This window comes from Pseudorca crassidens, chromosome 19 (genome assembly GCF_039906515.1).
Source record: "Pseudorca crassidens isolate mPseCra1 chromosome 19, mPseCra1.hap1, whole genome shotgun sequence".
NCBI lineage: Eukaryota > Metazoa > Chordata > Mammalia > Artiodactyla > Delphinidae > Pseudorca > Pseudorca crassidens.
Window position 1 is genome coordinate 20,400,764 of NC_090314.1, and position 25,027 is coordinate 20,425,790.

General features: G+C 38.2%; 2 protein-coding genes across 3 annotated transcripts in view; one reads left to right on the forward strand and one right to left on the reverse strand.

Annotated features, from left to right (window-relative positions):
* The window catches only part of ATAD5 (ATPase family AAA domain containing 5), a 37,709-nt gene extending 19,841 nt beyond the window's left edge, over positions 1-17,868 (forward strand). Inside the window, exons 10-23 of one of the 2 annotated variants that reach the window (XM_067715820.1) lie at positions 336-662; positions 3,284-3,380; positions 4,593-4,672; positions 4,899-5,041; positions 5,129-5,279; positions 7,469-7,645; positions 7,877-8,010; positions 8,501-8,594; positions 9,276-9,340; positions 11,875-12,055; positions 14,290-14,471; positions 14,978-15,843; positions 16,305-16,460; positions 16,567-17,868. In XM_067715820.1, the coding sequence (XP_067571921.1) occupies positions 336-662; positions 3,284-3,380; positions 4,593-4,672; positions 4,899-5,041; positions 5,129-5,279; positions 7,469-7,645; positions 7,877-8,010; positions 8,501-8,594; positions 9,276-9,340; positions 11,875-12,055; positions 14,290-14,471; positions 14,978-15,843; positions 16,305-16,460; positions 16,567-16,645 (2,732 nt within the window). In that variant the 3' untranslated portion in view covers positions 16,646-17,868. Of the gene's footprint in view, positions 1-335; positions 663-3,283; positions 3,381-4,592; positions 4,673-4,898; positions 5,042-5,128; positions 5,280-7,468; positions 7,646-7,876; positions 8,011-8,500; positions 8,595-9,275; positions 9,341-11,874; positions 12,056-14,289; positions 14,472-14,977; positions 15,844-16,301; positions 16,461-16,566 lie in introns of both variants that reach the window. The other variant, XM_067715819.1, reaches the window with a different exon arrangement.
* A 2,046-nt stretch (positions 17,869-19,914) lies between these two features.
* On the reverse strand, positions 19,915-24,720 carry TEFM (transcription elongation factor, mitochondrial). Its single transcript, XM_067715826.1, has 4 exons — positions 24,580-24,720; positions 22,877-23,340; positions 21,590-21,739; positions 19,915-20,755 (listed from the first exon to the last, which is right to left on the reverse strand). The coding sequence occupies exons 1-4, from the start codon at positions 24,608-24,610 to the stop codon at positions 20,318-20,320; spliced, it is 1,083 nt and encodes a 360-aa protein (XP_067571927.1). The 5' UTR covers positions 24,611-24,720; the 3' UTR covers positions 19,915-20,317.
* Positions 24,721-25,027: the final 307 nt, after the last annotated feature.

The window sequence follows — 25,027 nt, forward strand, 5'->3', positions numbered from 1 at the left end:
AGAACGGTTCAATTAAAGTAAAGCAACTTGTGTGATACAGTGTTAGCCCCTGACAGCTTCCAGAGTTGGCAACACAAAGACAGCTTTAATTATGTTAAAATACTAATAATTTATTTAAGGAAAGCCTTAGATGAGGTAGTTTATATAGCCCGTACAAAAGGCAATCTAAATAACAAGTTATCCAGCTTGCTTTCAGTATGCCACATTTGATTCTTGTGTTTTCACTTTATAGATAAGGCTATTGGATATTTTGAAGTGGTATTAAGATTATTGGGTATTAAAATTTGTTTTTTGTTGATTAATAAGCACATGCATTTCAATAATTCCCCAAATAGAAAGTCCAAAACTAGAGCCCGACGTCAGTCGAAAAGAAACCAAAAGGAAACGAGTGGAAATGGAAAATCATAAATCCAAAAGAAAGAAACCAAATGAGTATTCAGAAAGTCCAAAAAAGATAAGTGGAAAACTAGAAGAACTTGACAAAAGAAACAACTCCAGTGGGATAAAGCTAGATTCTTCCGAAGGTTTATTTCCTAAAACATCCAGGAAGAAACGAACAGCTTTGAGTACAAGGTGTAAAGTGGAAACAGAAGCCGTAGAAGATTCTGATATTCTGATAATAGATGGTGACACGTCTACATCAGAAGTATCTTCTATTCCGGGTAAATTAGACTTTCTCCCTCTGGTCCTAGAGGTTTTTTTGTTTGTTTTTAACTTCTCATTTTTCCCCTGTCTCTTAATATATGCTCACTGTAACATTCAAACAAAATAAGAAGTGGAAGCCTCACTGATTAGAGTCTTCCAGATAACCACGTTTAACAGATTGCTGTTTGGTCTTTGATTTTTCTGTGCTTCCCTAAATACATATGCTTTTTTAAAAACCTGGAGACTTCCCTGGTGGTCCAGTGGTTAAGACTCCACGCTCGCAATGCAGGGGGCCCGGGTTCAGTCTCTGGTCAGGGAACTAGATCCTGCCTTCTGCAACTAAAGATCCCGCATGCCTCAACTAAAAATCCCGCATGCCCCAACTAAAGATCCTGCATGCTGCAACTACAAAAAAGATCCCACATGCCGCAATGAAGATCTCGCACACGGCAACGAAGATCCTGAGTGCTGCAACTAAGACCCGGTGCAGCCAAATAAATTAAAAAAACAAACAAACAAAAAAAACAGGGGGCTTCCCTGGTGGCACAGTGGTTAGAGTCTGCCTGCCGATGCAGGGGATGCGGGTTCGTGCCCCAGTCCGGCAGGATCCCACATGCTGCGGAGCGGCTGGGCCCGTGAGCCATGGCCGCTGAGCCTGCGCGTCCGAAGCCTGTGCTCCACAACGGGAGAGGCCACAGCAGTGAGAGGCCCGCGTACCACAAAAAAAAAAAAACCAACAACAACCTGGAATCACACTCTACCTATTATTTTACACCTGTTTCACATATTTTTGACATATTCCCATTTGGTTACGTAGCTTTTCTGAAACATTCTATTGAATTAATGCATCCATTTAGATTATGTTTTGATAATTTGTACAGCAAGTCTCTGTATTTTTTAAAAATTATTTATTTTTGGCTGCGTTGGGTCTTCGTTGCTGTGCGTGGGCTTTCTCTAGTTGGGGCGAGCGGAGACTACCCTTCGTTGTGGTGCACAGGCTTCTTTTTGCGGTGGCTTCTCTTGTTGTGGAGCATGGGCTCTAGGCGCACAGGCTTCAGTAGTTGTGGCACAGGCTCAGTAGTTGTGGCTCACGGGCTCTAGAGCGCAGGCTCAGTAGTTGTGGCACACAGGCTTATTTGCTCTGCAGCATGTGGGATCTTCCCAGACCAGGGCTCGAACCCGTGTCTCCTGCATTGGCAGGTGGATTCTTAACCACTGCGCCACCAGGGAAGCCCCTCTATATTAAAGAAAAATTTTTTTAATTTTTTAAAATTAATTAATTTATTTGTTTTTATTTTTGGCTGTGTTGGGTCTTCGTTGCTGAGCACAGGCTTTCTCTAGTTGCGGTGAGCGGGGGCTACTCCTTGTTGTGGTGCATGGGCTTCTCATTGCGGTGGCTTCTCTTGCTGTGGAGCACAGGCTCTAGGCACACGGGCTTCAGTAGTTGTGGCTCTAGAGCGCAGACTCAGTAGTTGGGTGGCCAGGCTTACTTGCTCCGCGGCATATGGGATCTTCCCCGGCCAGGGATCAAACCCCTGTCCCCTGCATTGGCAGGCAGATTCTTAACCACTACACCACCAGGGAAGCCCTTTTTAAAATTTTTCTTGGAGCCTGGTTGATTTACAATGTTGTGTTAGTTTCAGGTGTACAGCAAAGTGAATCAGTTATACATATACCTATATCCACTCTTTTTTTAGATTCTTTTCCCAGATAGGCCATTACACAGTATTGAGTAGAGTTCCCTGTGCTATACAGTAGGTTCTTATTAGTTATCTATTTTATATGTGGTAGTGTGTATATGTCAATCCCAATCTCCCAATTTATCCCTCCCTGTCCTTACCCCTGGTAACCATAAGTTTGTTTTCTACATCTGTGACTCTACCTCTGTTTTGTAAATAAGTTCATTTGTACCCTTTATTTTAGATTCTACATATAAGCAGTATCATATGATATTTATCTTTCTGTGTCTGACTTACTTCCCTCAGTATGACAATCTCTAGATCCATCCATCTGTCATTTTTTAAAACTATTTTCATGCATTGACTCCACTAAATAAACTATAGATTCCCTTACCCCACAAATTCCACTGGGGTTTTGATTTTGCATTAGAATGTAGATTAATGCCAGGTGGTGCGGCCAAAAAAAAAAAAAGAGAGGGAGATGCATACCACAACGTAGATTAATTTGGAGGGGACTGGCATCTTCCTAACTCTTCTCAATTGGGAGGGTAGCATCTCTCCGTTTACTCAGGCTGACCTCCTAGAATGTTTTAATGTATCTTTTTAGTTGTCAAGAAGAGGCTCCATGAAAATTATGCTGCATTTGTTCTTTAGATTATTTCTTACAGTACAAATTATTTTTCATACTTTGTGTTTCTTGAGTGATTATTAAAATTTTTAATGTATACTTTTAAATCTTACTGTCATAAGACTTTATGGTGGTTAGCTTTTAAGAGGGAAGGGTTTTGATGTGAAAATTTTTAAATGTAATGTTAAGTTTTGAAATTGCCTTTTTGGCAATTTGTAAATAAAAATATTTGCACAAATACTTATTGTTACATGAAACAATAATGTAAATGCCTAAGAATATATGTTTATGCCAAGAAACAAAATACTTTAATATATATTTTTTGCTTTAGATTCTGGAACTGAAGACATGCTTTGGACAGAAAAGTATCAACCTCAGAACTCCGGTGAACTCATAGGCAATGAGCTAGCTATTAGAAAGTTACATAGGTTGGTAAAATTTGTAAAGGAATTGAGAAATAGTTTTTGAATCTAGTTTTAGTATTTATTTTATTTGTGCTAAAATCTAGAAATTATAAAGTAATACATCACAAGATAAAATCTTAAAAAAAAAGAAAAAGGAAGAAGAATTTTCAGTGAAAAGTAAATGTACCTCTTTTCTCCTGTTTCTACTCCCTAGAGGTAAATGACTATTAAAATTGTCTTGTAAAACCTTCCAGAAAACTTTTAATGCATATATTTGCTCCTTTCTTCCTAACAAATAGGATCATATTACTACTAATTAAGGTAATAATCCTTTGTCTATAATTCCCACCTCCAAAGAGTTCTGGAAATTTAAAGTTTATTAACTTTATTATATACATAAAGTTTATTATAGTCTTTATCAGCCCCACTTAGTAGGAGTTCATATTTTTTTAACTAGAAATATTCAGTGATTATGGATGTACTGCCACAGACCCACTAGGGGTATTATGTTTTATGTAGTATATGTTCCAAATTACATTTCTAATATCTGAAAAATCCTGAATTCTAAAACTCAGCTGGCCCAAAGGATTTCATACAAGGAATTGGGACTCATAATAATAAAACCTTTGAGATTGGCAGTGTTCTAAGCACTTGATCATGCTTAGCTCATTTGCTCCTTAGAACAATCCTATGAGGGTAAATACTGTTCTCATGAGGAATGTGGCCCAGAGAGGTTGAGTTATTTGTCCAAGGTCACACAGCTAGAAAGTGGTGGAGCTGGAATGTAAACTCAGTCTAGCTCCAGACTAGAACTTAATCTTTCTGCTCATACTTAGGATTGTATCAATATATTAGACATCTTTCACGTCACCATACAGTCTATTCAGTTCTTCATAGTTTCTCTGTACTGATTTCTTATGTGAGCATACATACCATAAGGTATCTTTTCCGTTACTGATGTATTTTTAGGTTTTTCCTTTTGGAGGCTAATATAAACAGTGTTGCAGTGAATATCCTTGCACATATTGTCTTGAGTATTTAGGCAAAAATTACTTCATTTTAAAATATTCATGTCCATGTAAAATTATTCTACTATGTAGTTGATTCAAAAATGTTATGGAGTTCTTAAAAACTAACAATATACCATCACTTCCCCCGACAATCATTTTAACGTATCATCTAAGAGCTATCTATATTCTGTGAATTTTTTTATTAACATACATTTTCTTATGGTAGTTGGTTGAAAGACTGGAAAAGAAGAGCTGAATTGGAAGAAGGACAGAATTTGAAGGGAAAAAGAGATGAGAAACAGGAAGGTATTTTGAGTCTTTTTTTCCATTTCACTGAACATTTTTAGAATTAGATTAGCTGAAAATTTTTATAAAACTGCTTGTTTGATATTTTATATTTGGTTTTTTAGTTTTTGTACGTTGAATTTCCAACATTTATTGGCAAGAAGTTTGTGGGATTTGGTCATTGGGTTTGGTGAGACAGAACTGATGCCTAAGCAATTGTTTTATGTGCATTTGAATGATTTTTCAGATCCATTGGACGGCATAGACTTTAAAGGCAGTTCAGATGATGAAGAAGAGAATCGTCTTTGCAATACTGTTCTTATAACAGGGCCAACAGGAGTGGGGAAAACTGCTGCGGTATATGCTTGTGCTCAGGAGCTTGGATTTAAGGTTAGTGGACAAATATTAATGTAATAATTACCCTTGAAACAAAAGGAAACATCAACCATTCTGCCATTTTTTCATATATTCTTTTAGATATTTGAAGTGAATGCCTCTTCTCAGCGCAGTGGTAGACAAATTCTGTCTCAGCTGAAGGAAGCTACTCAGTCCCATCAAGTAGACAAGCAAGGTGTAAACTCACAAAAACCCTGTTTTTTTAATAGCTACAACATAAGCAAGTCACCAAGTAAGTAAATTATTTTCCTGAAGTTGTAATGTTTAAAAACTTAAAATCTAAGACAAGAATTTTAATAATTAGCATTTTTAAAAAATAAATTTATTTATTTTATTTATTTATTTTTGGCTGCATTGGGTCTTCGTTGCTGCATGCAGGCTTTCTCTAGTTGCGGTGCGTAGGGGCTACTCTTCATCATGGTGCACGGGCTTCTCATTGTGGTGGCTTCTCTTGTTGTGGAGCACGGGCTCTAGGCCCATGGGCTTCAGTAGTTGTGGCTCACAGGCTCTAGAGCGAAGGCTCAGTAGTTGTGGCGAACGGGCTTAGTTGCTCCGTGGCATGTGGGATCTTCCCCGATCAGGGCTCAAACCGATGTCCCCTGCATTGGCAGGCTGATTCTTAACCACTGCGCCACCAGTGAAGTCCCAATAATTAGAATTTTGCCATTCATTTTTAATCTTTTCCTATATATATACATGCCTTTTTCATTTTTCTTGGACTTTATGTTTTAAAACAAATCTCAGGACCATCACATAATTTTACTCATGTATATATATTTCAATATGTAGCTCTAACTGATAAGGACTTTTTTAAAAGCATAACCACTATATCATAATCAGACCTAACAAAATTAACTATATACCTTAATTTGATGTAATATGTAGTTTAATTTCAGTTTTCTGTTTCAAATGGTTTGTTCAAATCAGGATCCAAACAAGGTTCACAGTTTACATTTGATTAATGTCACTTAAGTTTCTTTTAATCTAACAGCTCCCTCTCTCTTTCTTTTCATGTCATTTATTTGTTGAAGAACATGGGTCATTTGTCATAAAATTTCTCACATTCTAGAGTTGGCTGATTATATCTTCATGGTATCAGTTAACACATTCCTCTTCCTTGTATTTCTTATAAACTGGCAGTTAGATCTGTGGGGTTGATTAGATTCATTTCCATTTTGGTGCTGGCATACATGCCAAGAGATACGTAACGACTGGTTATCCCACTTTTAGTGATATTTAAATTTTTTTTTTTTTTTTTTTTTTGTGGTACGTGGGCCTCTCACTGTTGTGGCCTCTCCCGTTGCGGAGCGCAGGCTCTGGACGCACAGGCTCCGCGGCATATGGGATCTTCCCGGACTGGGGCACGAACCCGTGTCCCCTGCATCGGCAGGCGGACTCTCAACCACTGCGCCACTAGGGAAGCCCTAAATATTTTTAAGATTACACCTCTTTCCTTGTGGTGTTAAAATGCCCTATTTAAAAAAAAAAAAATTATTTATTTGGTTGCGTTGGGTCTTAGTTGTGGCTTGCAGGCTCCTTAGTTGTGGCATGTGAACTCTTAGTTGTGGCATGCATGTGGGATCTAGTTCCCAGACCAGGGATTGAACCCTGGCCCCCTGCGTTGGGAGCGTGGAGTCTTAACCACTGCACCACCAGGGAAGTCCCTAAAATGCCCTATTTTTATGACATGATTGTGATATCTATGATAAATTTTTTCAAGCTCAAAATTTTCACTAAGTTTTCTGAACACCTATGATATGCAAGGTCTATGAGGGTACAAAAAAAGAATAGGACACAGTCATGGAATGGTGCACATATGCTGGTACATAAAGAAGATCCTGCTCTGAGTCCATATGATAATAACTAGCACTTGTAAAGGCTGAATGAGGGTACTTTGAGAGGAGCAAAGGACACGCTCTGGAATAAATGCCAGGCCACTGTTGGGCTTCTGAAGGGTAGACATCAGCCATTTGTTTTTTAACTTTGTATCCATCTTTCATAGCATATCTAGAAAAACATATTGTTTGCTTGCAATATCAGTTTACTGTGAGTTAAATTGAAGTTGCACAGGAAAGTCTGTAATGTGCTTAGTATGTACCGATATCACTTTTTCTCCAGCCTCTTCTGACCTCAAGCAGATGTAGACAGAGTGAATTAAGGGATTATGAAGATTTTTGCTGCAAGAATATATGTTTCTTGGGAAAGAGTATCTTTTCCAAATGATTGGTTTTGCTTTCTCTACTGGTTGAATAACTAACAATACAGTAATATTTGACTGGAAAGAGAATGTAAGAAAGAAAAAGAATTTTTATACCTTTGCTTTTTAACTGGTAAGGGTAGAAATATACTGTGGATAACTCAATCTTGCCATCTCTTTAATTTTTAGAATATTTGTCTTTAAGTGAAATTTGTTTTTGGCAGAAAAATTAAGCTCCCCCAAGAAGGTTGTTACATCACCAAGAAAACTTCCTCCACCATCACCACAAAGTAGTGGACCAAAGCGAGTACTTCCACCTAAAACTTTGGCAAATTATTTTAAAGTGTCTTCTAAGCCAAAAAATAATGAACAAATAGGAGCACTTCTGGAAAATAGTAAAGGTAAGATACTAAATTGACAGAGGCCCTGATAACATAAAAATATGATCACAGTTCATGAGTTCCTATTGCTATTTATTAAACCTCAGTTACACTGAAGGTCATATATATAGGAGTGTTGATACCTTGTTTCAGTTTTGATAATGGATTTCAGTTTGAGTTTATTCTGTGGAAATATCCAGTGTTCTGTTAAAAGTTGATTTTATCTAAAATATTAATGTTTTATTTATGCAGGAATCAAAAATTCTTTTGAACAGAAACCAATTATTCAGACTAAATCTACAAACACAACTAACAAAACTGTCAAAGAGTTTGGGGCTGAGGAGCCCAACAGGAAAAATGCAACATCTCTCATTCTGTTTGAGGAGGTAGGCTTACAGAGGTATACATTTGTGATACCTCCTGATAAAAACTTATTCTAAAGATTACTGTATGTTTTACTATAAAGGACTGTAAAACAGCCAAGAAGGTCAGGAATAATTGTATCTATTTGAAATTAAAGTGAATGAAACTGTCAGCCATAGAAGAATTTTTTAGGAACATGATTAATGCAATTCAGTTACTGTTTAGTGTTTGTAGAAATTATTCTGACCCATACTTATCCAATTATAGGTGACTGCATTTTTTTGTTTTTAACGTTTGATAATTTTTTTACCCTTTTAATAGTATAAGACGTTGTAAGCTTTCGGCATGGTGTGAAGTCACACTGTTCACAAATTCATAAATTCTGTCTCTAATAGACATATAGTGTATCTACTATGATAACTGATATGATAATATAACAGTTATGATAACATAACTGACATCCAATAAGTGTATTGTTACTACATTAATATTTTAATAACCATTTGTTCTTAGGTTGATGTCATTTTCGAAGAAGATGCTGGCTTTTTGAATGCAATCAAAACATTCATGGCAACCACGAAAAGGCCTGTAATCCTTACAACAAGTGGTAAGTAACCAGTGATTTTACAATTAATTACTATTGGTTAAAATATTTGGGGAAAGCTTCTAATTTTAGTTAGATATGTTCCTTTAGAAGTCTGCTGGTAAATTAAGTCTGTTTTTTTCCCTAAAACGAGGAGGCTTCTAAATCTTTTTTTTTTTTTTTTTTTTAATTATTTTTGGCTGCATGGGGTCTTTGTTGCTGCACGCGGGATCTTCATTGCCAAGTGCAGGATCTTTAGTTGCGGCATGCGGGATCTAGTTCCCTGACCAGGGATCAAACCTGGGCATTGGGAGCGTGGAGTCTTAACCACTGGACCACCAGGGAATTCCCTATATATTGTTTTATAACATTCTTTTCTAATATTTGTCATTACAAATATTCAGTAGAATATCTCTGCTATGGATTTCTGTTGGAAAATGTTTGTGTTAGACTCTACTTAGAAATTAATAGCCCGTTTGATAGTTAATGATTATACTCTAAAAATATCGATAAAAATCATATTAATCCCAAGTGAGATGGTAGTTTAATTAAAAAGTCAAGATGTAAGTTCAATTCCTTAATGACTTATAATTTGCATATTTTATTTTCATTACTGATGAAATATAGAATACTTTCATAGAAAAGTATGACTAGAGAAAGTACCTTAGTGGTCTTAATGTTTAAAAATATGTTTTTTCCGCATAGATCCAACATTTAGTTTAATGTTTGATGGCTTCTTTGAAGAAATTAATTTTAATACTCCTTCACTGGTAAGTTTTGAATTTTGATCAGCATAAATTATATATCACAATTATATAGAAGGTGGTTTATTATAAAATTTAGTTATAATTTTTAAATGTGGTTACTAAGGGGTATGTTAAAATTTCTGCATTTTAGGAGACTTCTGATTATCTTTTTTTTTACTTTAAAAAAATATCTTTTTCAAAATTCATGTATTCAAATTTTTACTAGACTCCAGTGTTCATTAGGTCTTTTTCATAGTAACCAGTGCTTTACTGAGGTGAAATTTGCATATAGTTAAAAATGCACTTAAGGGGCTTCCCTGGTGGCGCAGTGGTTGAGAATACGCCTGCCGATGCAGGGGACACGGGTTCGTGCCCCGGTCCGGGAAGATCCCACATGCTGCGGAGCGGCTAGGCCCGTGAGCCATGGCCGCTGAGCCTGCGCATCCGGAGCCTGTGCTCTGCAACGGGAGAGGCCACAATAGTGAGAGGCCTGCATACCGCAAAAAAAAAAACAAAAAAAAAGTGCACTTAAGTACACAAATTGAAAAATGTGAACAGAGATAAACATCCATGTAACCATCACCCAGATCAAAATATAGAACATTTCTATCACCTCCAAAAGTTCCCTTGGGTCCTTTTTAGGCAGCACTCCCCTCTCCACCGGAGATAACCACTATTCTTTTTTTTATTTTATTTATTTATTTATTTTTGGCTGTGTTGGGTCTTCGTTTCTGTGCGGGGGCTTTCTCTAGTTGCGGCGAGCAGGGGCCACTCTTCATCGCTGTGCGCAGGTCTCTCACTATCGTGGCCTCTCTTGTTGCGGAGCACAGGCTCCAGACGCTCAGGTTCAGTAGTTGTGGCTCACGGGCCCAGTTGCTCCGCAGCATGTGGGATCTTCCCAGACCAGGGCTCGAACCCATGTCCCCTGCATTGGCAGGCAGATTCTCAACCACTGCACCACCAGGGAAGCCTCATAACCACTATTCTAATGTGTATTAACTCAGATTAGTTTTGTCTATTCTGAAATTTCAAATAATAGGAAACATTATGTGTCCTTTTACATCTGGTTTCTTTCATTTAACATTATGTTTTTTAGATTTATCCATGCTGTTCTGTCAGTGGAATTGTTGAATCATATGCATTATGTTATTTTTATTTGTTTAGCTTTTTAAGACTCTGCCAGATAGGTTTCCAGTGCATGAGAATTCTGGCAACTGTTGTCAGTCTTTTTAACTTTGGCCATGGTAGTGGTATCCATCTGTGTGTGTGCATGTTTGCTTTCTGTTAATTAGCTTTGAAGTATAGTTTATTTACAGTAAAATACACCCACTTCAAGTGTATGGTTCAATGAATTTTGACAAATGTAGTTACAGAACATGTCCATCAAGATGGAGAACATCTTTATTACTACCAAAAGTTCCCTTGTGCGCCGTTGTGTTCTGTCCTTTGTCCTAACCCCTCGGCCCTGCCTACTACCAGTCTGTTTTCTGTCACTGTAATTTTGCCAATTGTAGAATTTCATGTCAATAGAATCTTATAATATGTAGTATTTTTTATTTAGTTTCTTTCACACACCATAATGCTTTTTCAGATTTGCTCATATTACCTGTGCCAGTAGTTTCTTTCCTTTTTTTAAAATAAGTTTATTTATACATTTATATATATTTTTTTCTTTTCTTTTTTTTTTTTTTTTGCGGTACGCGGGCCTCTCACTGTTGTGGCCTCTCCCGTTGCGGAGCACAGGCTCCGGATGCTCAGGCTCAGCGGCCATGGCTCACGGGCCCAACCGCTCCGCAGCATGTGGGATCTTCCCGGACCGGGGCACGAATCCGTGTCCCCTGCATAGGCAGGCGGACTCTCAACCACTGCGCCACCAGGGAAGCCCCATTTATATATTTTTTTATTTTTGGCTGCGTTGGGTTTTCGTTGCTGCAAAGGGGCTTTCTCTATTTGCGGTGAGCGGGGGCTACTCTTTGTTGTGATGCGTGGGCTTCTCAATGTGGTGGCTTCTCTTGTTGCGGAGCACGGACTCTAGTCGTGGGCTTCAGTAGTTGTGGCATGCAGGCTCAGTAGTTGTGGCTCACGGACTCTAGAGCACAGGCTCAGTAGTTGTGGCTCACGGGCCTAGTTGCTCCGCGACATGAGGGGTCTTCCCAGACCAGGGCTCGAACCCGTGTCCCCTGCATTGGCAGGCAGATTCTCAATCACTGCGCCACCAGGGAAGCCCCCTAAGGGATTTTCTTAAGGTTTAATAAAATTGCCTTCAGGATTCAGGTTGGAGAATCTCCCATAAAATTTTCCTTGCTGTCTCAGACTGTATACAGTTAATAAAAGAAGTTTATGTAAATGCTTTTAATTTGGTACCATATTCCTTTATATTTTTCTAGATCATTCTCAATAAGAGCTTAAAATATTGTGAATCTTAGCAAAATTTGGCTTGCTTTTTGATGTTATTGATGTATTTCTGTTAACTCTGCAGTTGACCATGTTTCTTTCCTGTGTCTCTCTCCCTCCTACCCCCACCTCTCCCCTCCTGTCTCTCTCTCACTCTCTCTCAGCTAAATGTTGCCAGCTACCTACAGATGATCTGCTTGACTGAGAATTTTAGAACCGATGTAAAAGATTTTGTAACATTGCTAACTGCAAATACTTGTGACATCAGAAAAAGTATCCTTTACTTACAATTCTGGATTAGAAGTGGAGGTGGATTTTTAGAAGAAAGGCCATTATCTTTTTGTCGTAAGTTGATTTGTTGTAAAAGAAATTTCTGTAATGGGATCCTATATTAAAATATATGCTGTACCAAAACATTTGAAAGATTATAAAAATTTTGAGCATTGAGGTATCATGTTAATATTAAAAGAAACATACATACATCAACTTAGTTGATGAAAAGTTTTGTAAGCATTAAATGTGGGTAAATACAATTAAACTGAACCTGGAACAAATGGTTACTTGTACATTTATAAACATAGTTGCTTATAAACAAACAGAATTATATTATTTAGCAACTTCCTTTTTTCACTTATTAAAAAAATAAGTATTGGTAATTTTTCCATATGTAAATTATTTTTAGATGACTGTATTGTAAGGTCCTTTTCAGCTTCCTTAATAGCCTATAATTCTCTCTTTCCTAAGAACTCTATTATTTCAGAAATGCTTTATTTTATTTCTTACCAATCTTCAGTCACTGTTACCTAATTCAAGTCACAGACATTTACTGAGGACTTTCTCCATGCCAGGTCCTGTGTTTATATGAATAAGACATGGTTCCTTCCCTGAAGAAGTTCATAGTTTGTGGTTTCCATGCTCCATAGTCACAGTTCTGTAGTTACAGATCCTGCTCTGGGAAATATACAAATATTTAATTTTAAAAAAGGTGAAGTTCTGTAATATTAATCCCTTATTGGTTTTCTGATTAGTTCAAAATTTAATATCTTATTTTTTTAATTTATTTATTTATTTGGCTGCGTTGGGTCTTCATTTCTGTGCGAGGGCTTTCTCTAGTTGCGGTGAGCGGGGGCCACTCTTCATCGCTGTGCACAGGTTCTCACTATCGCGGCCTCTCTTGCTGCGGAGCACGGGCTCCAGACGCACAGGTTCAGTAGTTGTGGCTCACGGGCCCAGTTGCTCCGTGGCATGTGGGATCTTCCCAGACCAGGGCTCGAACCCGTGTCCCCTGCATTGGCAGGCAGATTCTCAACCACTGCGCCACCAGGGAAGCCCTAATATCTTATTCTTTTTCAAAGTATTTAATTCAATTTAAGCTGGCAGTTTTAACTATTTCTTAGAAGTAAAAATGATAAATAAGACATGGAAAATATCCTATTTTAAACAAAATAGGTAATAACTATCACCATATTACTGGTTATAAAATGCAATACCAAGAACTTTAGCATTATTTCTTTTCTTGAAGATCTTAAATGCATTTCATTCCTGTCTTAAAAATAAAACACAGATACACACTCATTGGAAATCAGACAATACAGAAGTATATAACGTAAAACGTAAAAGATCTTGCCCCACTTCTTAAAGGTAGCTACTGTTAGACCTTTATCTATGCATATACAAATATTGCTACCTACTTATTTAGCAAAATTAACCAATACTATACGTATTGTTAAACAATTTGCTTTTTCTTACCTCACAATTTATTGTCAGTACGTATAGTTCTAGCCCTCTCTTTTTCACAGCTGCATGCTATTCCAAAATATAAAGTGGATGTAACGTCATTTAATTAACCTTTACCTACTAGGTGACATTTAAGTCATCTTCAGTTTGTTGTTAAAGTATGCAGTGAATATCTTTTTTAATTTTGCTAATTTAGAAGGTGAAAAATGAATGGTATCTTATTTTAATTTCCATGATCACTGGTAAAATTGTACATCTTTTTATGAGTTTATTCGATATTTGTGTTTCTTCTGTGACTTGCCTGTCCAGTCCTTGCTCTTTTTTCTGTTGGATTGTTTTGTAAGCCCACCCCACACCCCAGCCCCACTTAACCTATGTAGAAATCATGTTTGTATTGTACGCTTTATGAATTAGATACATATGGGGAGAATAACAAAATGAGGATTAGGTCCAAAAAATGCCAAAGGGGACTTCCCTGGTGGCACAGTGGTTAAGAATCCTCCTGCCAATGCAGGGGATGTGGGTTCAGTCCCTGGCCCTGGAAGATCCCTCATGCTGCACAGGCACTAAGCCTGTGCCTGTGCTCTGGAGCCCGTGCTCTGCAACAGGAGAGGCCACGACGGTGAGAGGCCTGCGCATTGCAACTAAGAGTGGCCCCCGCTGGCTGCAGCTAGAGAGGGCCTGCCCGCAGCAAAGACCCAACACCGTCAAAAATAGATAAGTAAATAAATTTTTTGTTAAATGCCAAAGGATCTTGGATTTTAAATAATTGTTTAAATAATTGCTTGCTACAATTTGATAAAAATATGGATAGCTAAGGTTTTCTTTTACTAATTTTGTAGGAGGAAATAGCAGAAATGTACAACTTGTTTGCTCTGAAGATGACCCTGATTCCAAAAATAATGCTAAAAATAGTAAAAGGAATCCAACAGACCTTCCCAAATGTGACATTGGCTGTGCTGAGACCTTGTTTGGCCTTAAGAACATTTTTTCCCCATCTGAAGACTTATTTTCATTTTTGAAGGTATTTTCAATGTCTAGTAAATTTATGTTCTTTTTCATCTTCCCAACACTCACTTCTGTCTTTTGAATCTTAAGGTTAACTTAAATTTACCAGTAATTTTTACAGGCTTCAGATTTCTGATTTTAACACATTGTACCACTTTGACAAATGGTGCATAGGCCTTGCTCTAAATGTATATTATAGAATTTAGAATAGAACTTAGAAATATTTCAGATAAAAAAAGACAATTTCAGAACAGTAGTTTTTAAGCAAATGAGCTTCTAATTATTGAATTAGGGTATATACTGACTATTAGAGAATTTAATTTTTTAAATTAACAGTCTAAATTAATCTTTTAGACTCATGATACTATTTGATGTATTAGGGAAGTGTAGGTTAATAAAATTATGAGGGTTAGCGACTCATTACTTTGAAAATAGATAGGAATGACACTATATTCATATGGGTAGAAAAATGTTCAGACTATGTACTGTTATGACATTTCTTTACTCAATATTGTTTTTCAGCACAAAATCAGAACAAAGGAAGAATGGCATAAGCTCATCCAGCTTCTTACAGAATTCCAAATGAGGAATGTAGATTTCTTATATAGTAATCTTGAGTTCATTCTACCATTACCTGTTAATATCATTCCAGAAACAGAAAACTTTTCTGGTTCATCAGTAAGTGTGGACACCAATGCAGCAACAAAAAATATGAAATGTCTTGCTAGGAAACTTTCTGAAGGAGAGAAGCCATTGAAAAAGTCACAAAAAAAGAAACATAAGAAAAAGATGGTAATTTTAGATGATAGTGACTTATTTGACACCGAATTGGACTTTTCTGATGAATTTATTAGGCTTTCCTCTGCATCTTCTCCAAATTCAGAAGAAAGCAAAGCTAGAGATAAAGAAAGCAATCCAGAGACAAAGAAACTAAACACATGTCTAGAGTCAAACGTTGAATCTATTCCTCGTTCTCCTAAAACACCAGCAGAAAAGAAATATTCTGTCCTTGTTTCTCACTGTTTAAATTCTCTCACCGAGTTCATGGACAACATGTCCTTCTTAGATGCCCTTTTAACTGATGTAAGGGAACATAGGGAATTTGGTAAAAATGATTTTGGCTGGACAAATGGAAAGGTTAAAAGTGGACTTTGTGATGAGTTTAGTCTCGAGAGTAGTGATGGATGGACTTCTCAAAGCTCTGGAGAATTAAAGGCAGCTGTAGAAGCTCTCAGCTTTACTAAATGTTCTTCTACTATTTCAAAAGCATTGGAAACCTCCCTGAATTCTTGCAAGAAAGTAGGAAGAGATCCAACAAAAGAACTTACTTTTTATGTTTCGCAAAAGCGCAACAATGTACACTTCAGTCAGTCAGCAGCTAATTTAGAGTAAGTCTTGACTTCTGTTTACTTTTTATTTTTCAATAATAAATGATAAAGCGGAAATTATTAGTTTCTTTCTCTTACTAATTTTGAAATGCTGGCTTTATTGATCATGGTAAGCCCTTCATATTAATAATGTAGCTTCTAATGAGACAGTTAAGGAGACCAGCCTGATTGCTGGGAAGAAAAAGTGAGAGATTGGGGTGGGGGTTAGGTTTGGGAGACTCTTGGATAACAGGGAAGGGGTCTGGATTTGCTGTGCAGACAGCAGGTAGCCATTAAAGTCTTTTCAGTATGGGAGTGATTGATGTGTTGAAAATGATATAGAAAGTGAATCTGGAATACAGTTAATCTAGTCTAGACCAGAAGCAGGGAGAAGCAGAGACCAGCAGCTGGTTTTGGGATTGTTGCATTTTTATTGGGCATTAAAAATCAAAAAATAATGCATTACTTTTAATTTACAGCAGTGCTTGGAAGAGGATAGCAGTCATCAAAAGTGTGTTTTCTAGCCGATCTCTTCCGAACCTGGGTAATAGACAAGCTAGTATAATAGAATACTTGCCAACTCTGCGAAACATTTGTAAGACTGAGAAGCTAAAAGAACAAGGAAAAAGTAAAAGAAGGTAGTTTCTATAAAAACATTTTACATAACTATTTCAAGACTGATAAATATTCTCATCTGATGGAACTATTAATATTAAAGTATGTTTTTCCTTGTAATTTTGACAGATTCCTGCACTATCTTGAAGGAATTCATCTTAACATTTCAAAAGAGACTATGAACACTTTGGCAGCTGGCTTCCCTTAATATCCTACATTTACAGTGCCTTGTACAGATTCTTACATGGTCCTTAAGAGACATTTTTTTTTTTTTTTGCAGTACCCGGGCCTCTCACTGTTGTGGCCTCTCCCGTTGCGGAGCACAGGCTCCGGACGCGCAGGCTCAGCGGCCATGGCTCACGGGCCCAGCCGCTCCGCAGCATGTGGGATCTTCCCGGACCAGGGCATGAACCCGTGTCCCCTGAATCGGCAGGCGGACTCTCAACCACTGCGCCACCAGGGAAGCCCAAGAGACATTTTTATAGTGATTTTCATGGAAGAGTTTATTTCTCTTAATGTACATTTAAAACATACTATTTGTATATTTCTTATTAGTGTGTAAATATTTTAAATGAAAATTACAGATTGTATTTATAATTGTGGTAGTGGTGGGGTTTTTTGAATTTTTTTGTATTATCTGATTTAGCATTGTTGGAGTATTTTTGTATGTGTGTGAGCTGTTTCTAGAAGGTAGAGTTCACTGAATATTTCTAAAGGTGCTTCAGTGCTAAACTAATCCATAATTTTTCCCCTTCTGGTGACCCTTAATCCACGCTGTGAATGTGAATCACCTAGGTGATAATCTTTTTTAAAAATAAGTTTACACAGGGCTTCCCTGGTGGCGCAGTGGTTGAGAGTCTGCCTGCCAGTGCAGGGGACACGGGTTCAAGCCCTGGTCTGGGAAGATCCCACATGCCGCGGAGCAGCTGGGCCCGTGAGCCACAGCTACTGAGCCTGCGCATCTGGAGCCTGTGCTCCGCAACAAGAGAGGCCGCGACAGTGAGAGGCCCGCGCACCGTGATGAAGAGTGGCCCCTGCTCACCGCAACTAGAGAAAGCCCTCGCACAGAAATGAAGACCCAACACAGCCAAAATAAATAAATAAATAAATAAAATAAGTTTATACAATCCAAAATACAAAATAGCATGTATAATACATAAGCAAACTTCCTAGGAAAGAAATTTCAAAAAGTAAGATCTTCCTGATAAAATTATTTTTAGCGTACTCATCCAGTATATTTTTACCATGTGAATCACTGAACGCTGACAAGGTGAAATCAAGATTATAAATTGTAGTTTTCGTAAATCTTTTTTAGCAACCATACAAATGTGATATCTTGTATATTTTGACAATTCAAATCATTTGTACATTTTTCTTGTATTTTTATATCATTGGTGTTTTATTTCATAAAGATATTAATGATAATATAAATATTTTGGACAAACTGCTATTCACTGAAACTGTAACAAAGGATTCTACCCTAGGATTTCTACATGATAGCCATTTCGACTTAAGGTTATATTTTTGGAGAAAGTATATATTTTTAATTACAAGATTTTAAAATACCACATTTCACTTAAAATCATTTTTGCAATCAGATGTATCTGAAAATAGTTTCCTATTTCAAGTGTTTATATTATATATTAGCTTAATATTCAGTTACATTATCTGGTGAATTAATTTTCACTTCAAAAGATAAGGATCCTAATTTTGTACAGTTGAAAAATAGCTGTATACCTGTGTACAAAATGTTTTTACCTCTTATTTGTTCAACCTACCTTTTCTTGTATTGATAGTACACTGATTTAATTAAAGGCTAAAGCTAAAAGACTGCAATGTTTAGAGAGTTCCAGATATAATCATCTGGGTAAATATGGATATTGTATAGGCTTGGATATAGTCTATATCTTATAGGTTTTGTCCCTGTACAAAAGAGAATAACATCTAAGGCATTTTTTTAAGTATATGGATTTATTATTTTCTACTGAATGCAAAAGTCCACTACCTGTAGAGCATTTACCAGTTAATTTGGTCTTTAATTATTAGAAAATTCGGATAATCCTCATCAATTGAGGAACCAAAGTAAAATAACTCCATAGAATTGTATTTAAATGATCAAAAACCAAGAAATAATGGGGGTATTTTCCTCCCTAATAGGGACACATTTAATATCTTTTTTTTTTTAAGGTTAAGCATAATTTTGGGAAATATTTTCTCAATTCTTAAAGGTTCCTGTAAGACTTAAGTTTTACTTTTGTGATCAAAGTAACCAAATTTTGATGACTCTTCAGTACTTAGCATCTTATCCTATAAATGTCTAATTTGGACACATTTCACTACAGCTATTTCTAGAAATGTTGAGAAGTAGAATGCCACACATCTGGCATGAACAATTGAATGGTTGGTGAAACTGTTTACTAAAGTATAAAACAATGGCAAATGATGTGGTCTGGAGGAAAGAGAATGATTTCAGATGTGTACTTGGAGGTATCTACAACAGTTACAAGGTGGAGATGCTCATGTATACAGTCACATATGTAGAGATTTACATGTGCACGGCCACAGTCTAGAGTGTACATCAGACTGCCTAGGGAGTTGGAGGTGCTGGAAGGGAGGACTTCTATGTATTTTATAGATTTCTGATTATTTGAATTTTTTTTTTCCCAACAAGTATATTTCACTTTTAGATTAAAGGAAAGAAAAGACTTAATGTTTGACATCAGAGAGACTTGGGTTCAGTATAGGTGAGATATAATGAGGGCCTGAACTAAGGCAAATCTAATGGAAATGGAGAGATGTGGGGAAAAAAGTGCTACTTTTCTCAAAAGATGGTCTGTTAAGTAAAATATTTCAAAGTTTAGGGCTTCCCTGGTGGCGCAGTGGTTAAGAATCCTCCTGCCAATGCAGGGGACACGGGTTCGAGCCCTGGTCCGGGAAGATCCCACATGCCACAGAGCAGCTAAGCCCGTACACCACAGCTACAGAACCTGCTCTCTAGAGCCCACGAGCCACAACTACTGAGCCCGTGTGCCACAACTACTGAAGGCCGCACACCTAGAGCCCGTGCTCCGCAACAAGAGAAGCCACTGCAATGAGAAGCCCACGCACCACAACGAAGAGTAGCCCCTGCTCGCTGCAACTAGAGAAAGGCCCGCGCACAGTAACGAATACTCAATGCAGACCCCAAAAAAAAAAATTTCAAAGTTTAAAAATGAGCCTATTGAGCTTCCCTGGCATTCCAGTGGTTAAGACTCCACACTTCCACTGTAGGGGGTACAGGTTCAATCCCTGGTTGGGGAACTAAGATCCTGCGTGCTGCATGGTGCAGCCAAAAAAAAAAAAAAAAAAAAAGCCTATTAAACAAAGCTTATTTGTTTGGGGCTTAATAGATTGAGCTGATGAAAACTCCCTTCTGGAGGCAGTGCATCAAACCACATTGTACTTTCAGAGTAAGAAGAGGATTCTACAAGCTGTGTATTCAGTTATATTTAGCTTTATTCCCATGATGAGCACCATCCAGAAAAATCATTATTCCCTATTTTAACAGTATGAAAATAATGCAAATCCTTTAGTAGAGATGGCATTTGCCTTTCAAGGAAGATAACTTTGTTTCTTGTTTTGGATGTTTAGGGAACATCTTATTTTTTAACGCTTAAACCCAAAAGGCACAGAATCTCATATTTATTGATTTAGCCTTGGTTTATTATTGTGTAAACCACTCAGTAGCCAAAAGTCTGACTTGAAACATCTAAATACACTCAAACTTATGTTTTCTTCTCCATTAACACGGATGTTCAAAACAGTTGGTTTTAAAACTTCAGACCTAATAAATATAAATTAATATGACATTAAGAACATGTAACATACTAACCTCAGAATTTTAAGATTCAGTATTAAAAACTGCCAATTCATAAAAGGCAATAGCTTGTAATAATGAATCATATAACTCTTCTACCCTGTATTGTTCAGTAGATGAAAACATCTGTCTGTAGTGGACTATCTTATCTAGTGGGAAGAATACCCGAGGCTCTTCTTTCAGTACAGACTCTGAGAGGAGCTGCTTCACTACCTCTTTTCCACTAGTCCGTGTGTCACCAATCATGAGTTCAAAGTGCTTCCCCACTGCATTTCGATTCATGCTCAGCACCTGATGATGGCCATCCTGGGTAAAAGTTGTATTCAGCAAGGCATACAGCATGGCTTCCATGATATGAAAATGTAATAGTATAGGAAACAGAGATGAGTTCTGAAATGAAGGTCCTGTTTTCTCCAGGACATAGAAGTCGGCTTTAGGCATCTTTGAAATAACTGAAGAAATCTTTTTTTTTTGGGTGGGGGGGGGGAAGGAGGGAAGATAAAATAAGTGAACAGAAATAATTCATTAAGTTTTATTGTTTGGGCCCCCTCTCTGTCCCACTTCTACTTTTTAAATATATAACTTACATAATATTGCTATTGACAATTTTGAAGTAATTGAAAAAGCATTTTATGAAGGGGTCAGGACAGCCAAGTTCTTTCTAGTAGGAACAAGCTGAGCTAAAACAAGTCAGTTAATCCTCCTAATTACTAGTTTCTTCATCTGTACAATGGGCTTCATAATTCCTAAAAACTATATTGGCTTTAAGATTAGACACAATTGTCTTATTTAGCTTTTAAAAAATTCTAGGGTAGAGTATAGGGTTGGAATAACTAGCCTAGAATCAATCACCTCTGCAACTGACTAATCACATCATATACTTGATCGAACCAGTTTTCATAGATATAATCAGGATGATCATTACTTACTGCCCATCTCACCAAGTTTTGAAGACTAAATGAGACAATAAGTAATAGTGTTTGAAGAATAAGCTTTATAAAAATAAAAATAAGAAAAAAGAATAAGCTTTATAAATATGGTAATGAAGTTTCTTAACATTTAGAGTAATATACTTTATCACTGATTTTCTCAGGATCTGCCTTTGATTCATAAGGCATTTCTTAAAATAAATGATTCAATTTTAAAAAAATCATAAGTGATGGAAAATACAGGAATGGGTGAATAATAAGTACCCAAAGAAAATCCATCCTTACTATCTTATTTCATTCCTTTTAGGACTAAAAGACTACACAAGGAGCTCTAGCAGGTAGGGATTTGGAGGTGTAACTGCCTTACCTCTTCTAAATAGACCGACGATAGGTACGTTCCTTTCATCAATCGGCAGTATTCAGTTTGCTGCCAGTCCAGCACTGCCAGTTTACGATCAAGGTGAGCCCAGGCAATTCTTCGAGTACCAGAAACAATGGATACAATACTATTAATTGCCTAGAACAAAAAAGGCTGGTTTAATTACAAGTGTAAACATTTTAACAGATGTAAAATTTAAGATACAAACTCAGAAATCCAAATTAGTTTATTAATAGAAATATATTTACAGTTTATAAACTAAGAATTGTTAAAGAGTAATTATTATTAAAAGGTAACCAGTAGCAGTCTTTTACTTGTTAAACAGAACTTTTACTTGTTCTCAGCAACTAGCTCAAAGTAGGCATTCAAACATTCAGATGTTGCTGGGGAATGTGCTAGATACTGGGAAACAAGGGACATAACCATATATTATAAGAAATGCCACCATACAAGTTACACTGTAGAGAGGAGGAATGGTCAGGAAGACTTATTGGAGGACTAGGAGAATGAGTAAAATGGTAAACGGGGAGTTATTTCACCCAGATGTCTGCAAATACAGGCTGACACCTCTCACTCAGGCAGTGGAATAAAGAGTGCAAGTGGGAAAAGGGCAGAGGGGTAGGCAAATTTCTGCAAAAAGTAACTTCCTTTATCCTGAGAGCTACAGGGAGCCACCAAAGCATACAACATTCAGGTGTAACACGAGATATACATTTCAGAAAGAACATGGACAGCTGTGTGGAAGATGACGGGAGGCATCTAGACTAGAGGTGGGGATTTGTGTTAGGTACCTGTTGCACGACAAAGTACTAAGAATCTAGGTCACAGTGAAGAAGCACAAGAAACAGATCAGAAGTAATAGGAGTAGAATTAATATGTGAGATGAAGGAGGAGCCTAGGAAAACAGCCATATATCTTCTCAACATTCCTCCTAAGTAAGTCTTGCCCAGACCTACTTCTCTACATCCACTGTCCTTTCTTCCTAGAATGCCTTCCTCTTCCTGCTAGCCTAGTTAGCTCTCCATGATCCAGGCTGAGTTCTTCTAGTAAAGATTCCCCAACCCACAGATCTCTCCTCTAAATTGCCAATTTACTACCTGTACATCTCATTCTTTGAGAATAACCATATAATAGATTATCTATTTATATGTGTATCTCTGGGCCCACCAACTAAACTATAATCTGCCTGAAGAACCCCGTCTTGGTGCCCAGAATAGTGCTTTGGTTCTCAAATATTTAGGCAGTATAAGACGCATTAAGAAAAAAAGAGTATACCTTAAGTCTCTCTCTTCCTATTTCTGGTTTGATGAGCTTTCTCAAGAGCCGATTTTCCTGTAACTTCCTTTTTTTCCCTCCAGTCTCTGGATTAAGAATGGAGTTACAAACTTGAATGGTGGTTTTATACTGGAACAAGGGCACATTCATTAAACTCTCCAAATTCTGAAATGGCCCAAACTTTTCTCTGTGCTCTACAATACTGAGGGACTTTTTTCCACGAAGCAATGTGAAAGCTTCAAGTTCTTTATTAGACGCTGTATTCAACACATGCAAGATGGAAGCCTGCTGTTCTGAAGAGAAGAGCTTGTCAAGTGCCTTTCCAGACTCCTTTGCGTTTTCATCAGAAAAATCAACATGGGGAATAATTTTCTTTGGTGCAGTGGATTTTTTCCGACAGCACGAATTATGTAGGCCCTGGAATAAGGAGAACCCTAATGGAACTGGAAAACATCTCCACCTCCCTGAAAGGAAATTTTAGCAAAATGTAAGTTGAGACGTCTTAGTTCCTTTTAGCGTTAGTTGTGGCCTAACCAGAGCCTTTGCAAAGTGACATTGACTTTCCTATAATTTAACAACTAGTGGGGCTTCCCTGGTGGCGCAGTGGTTAAGAATCCGCCTGCCAATGCAGGGACCCAGGGTTCGAGCCCTGGTCCGGGAAGATCCCACATGCCGCGGAGCAACTAAGCCCGTGTGCCACAGCTACTGAGCCTGCGCTCTACAGCCCGCGAGCCACAACTACTGAAAACCGCGTGCCTAGAGCCCGTGCTCCACAAAGAGAGAAGCCACCGCAATGAGAAGCCCGCCCACCACAACAAAGAGTGCCCCCCGCTCACCACAACTAGAGAAAGCCCGTGCGCAGCAACGAAGACCCAACGCAGCCAAATAGAAAGAAAGAACTAGTGGATCATATCCATAAGAGATATCTTCTGATTTCTATGGATAACGCCTAGGTTTTACTACCTAGAAATCTTACTTTATGTCCAAGAAGCATGTATTTAAAAAATGATTTCAACTGCTTAACGTTTTTGAAATTTTTAACCTTAGAGAAATCTTTTTCCAATTAATAGATCTTTTAAACAATATTTATCTTCAATAGTTTCTTTCTCATCCAGTGGAACCAAATAAAACTAAATTTTAGGGAATTCTCTGGCGGTCCAGTGGTTTAGGACTTGGTGCTTTCACTGCCAGGGCCAGGGTTCAATCCCTGGTGAGGGAACTAAGATCCCGCAAGCCACATGGCTCAGCCAAAAATAAAGAGAAAAACCAAATTTTATACGTTTATAATAAATGTTTTAGCTGAGTGGTAGGTTTAAGGGCGTTTTTTATTTTCTTTTGTACACTTTTCAAGATTTCTACCATGACTATATTTCTACAAAGAAGAAAAACCATATAAAGAGCAACTTTGTAAAACCAATGGAAACTTTGACATTGCGGCCACAGAACAATAACGCATCCAGAAGCAAGCAAGCAGCCGTTGGACTCTGAACCCTCCGCCCTCGGCGCAGTCCGAGGAGTCGCTCGTGGACCCCTAACCCAGGGAAGAAAGCACAATCGCTCCTAGGCTCGGCGACCAGAACCGCCCCGTCAACTCAGCGGGGACTCCAAGAAGGAGACCTGGACACGGGACCCAAGGGGGAAATACTCCAGGACCAGGGGCTAATGTCAGACGGGAGATTCACCCAGTATTGCAGGCACCCTACCTCCCGCCAAGAGGAGACTAGGGACGTTCATCTTCCACGTTAAAGCAGTAGAGTCCCGCCCCCGTCTTCCTCCACTAACTTCCGGTTCCTGCGTGCTTCGCCCAAAAGCGCCCGGCCTTTCAGTAGAAAGGTTCCAGCGGAAGCAGCGTGCCGGCCGGCCCGAGGTTGTTCCCGCTGGGCTGTTGGCAGCCGCTCCGCTGCGCCTCTGGGTAGACGCCGGCCGGGATTGTGCCGGGATCCGGAGCCCCCGGGTGCGCCGCAGGCTCCTTCCACTGCATCCGGGAAACGGCCTCGCCCTCTCCGGCCCGTGACTGCCGGTGAGCAGAATGTCTGGGAAGAGAACGCCTGGGCGGGTTTTAGCCTGTAGTTGGCAAGATCCCTCCTCTGGGGAGACTCTCTGGGTTTATTATCTAGGCATACAGATTGATGAGCTCCTATTGGGGCCCCG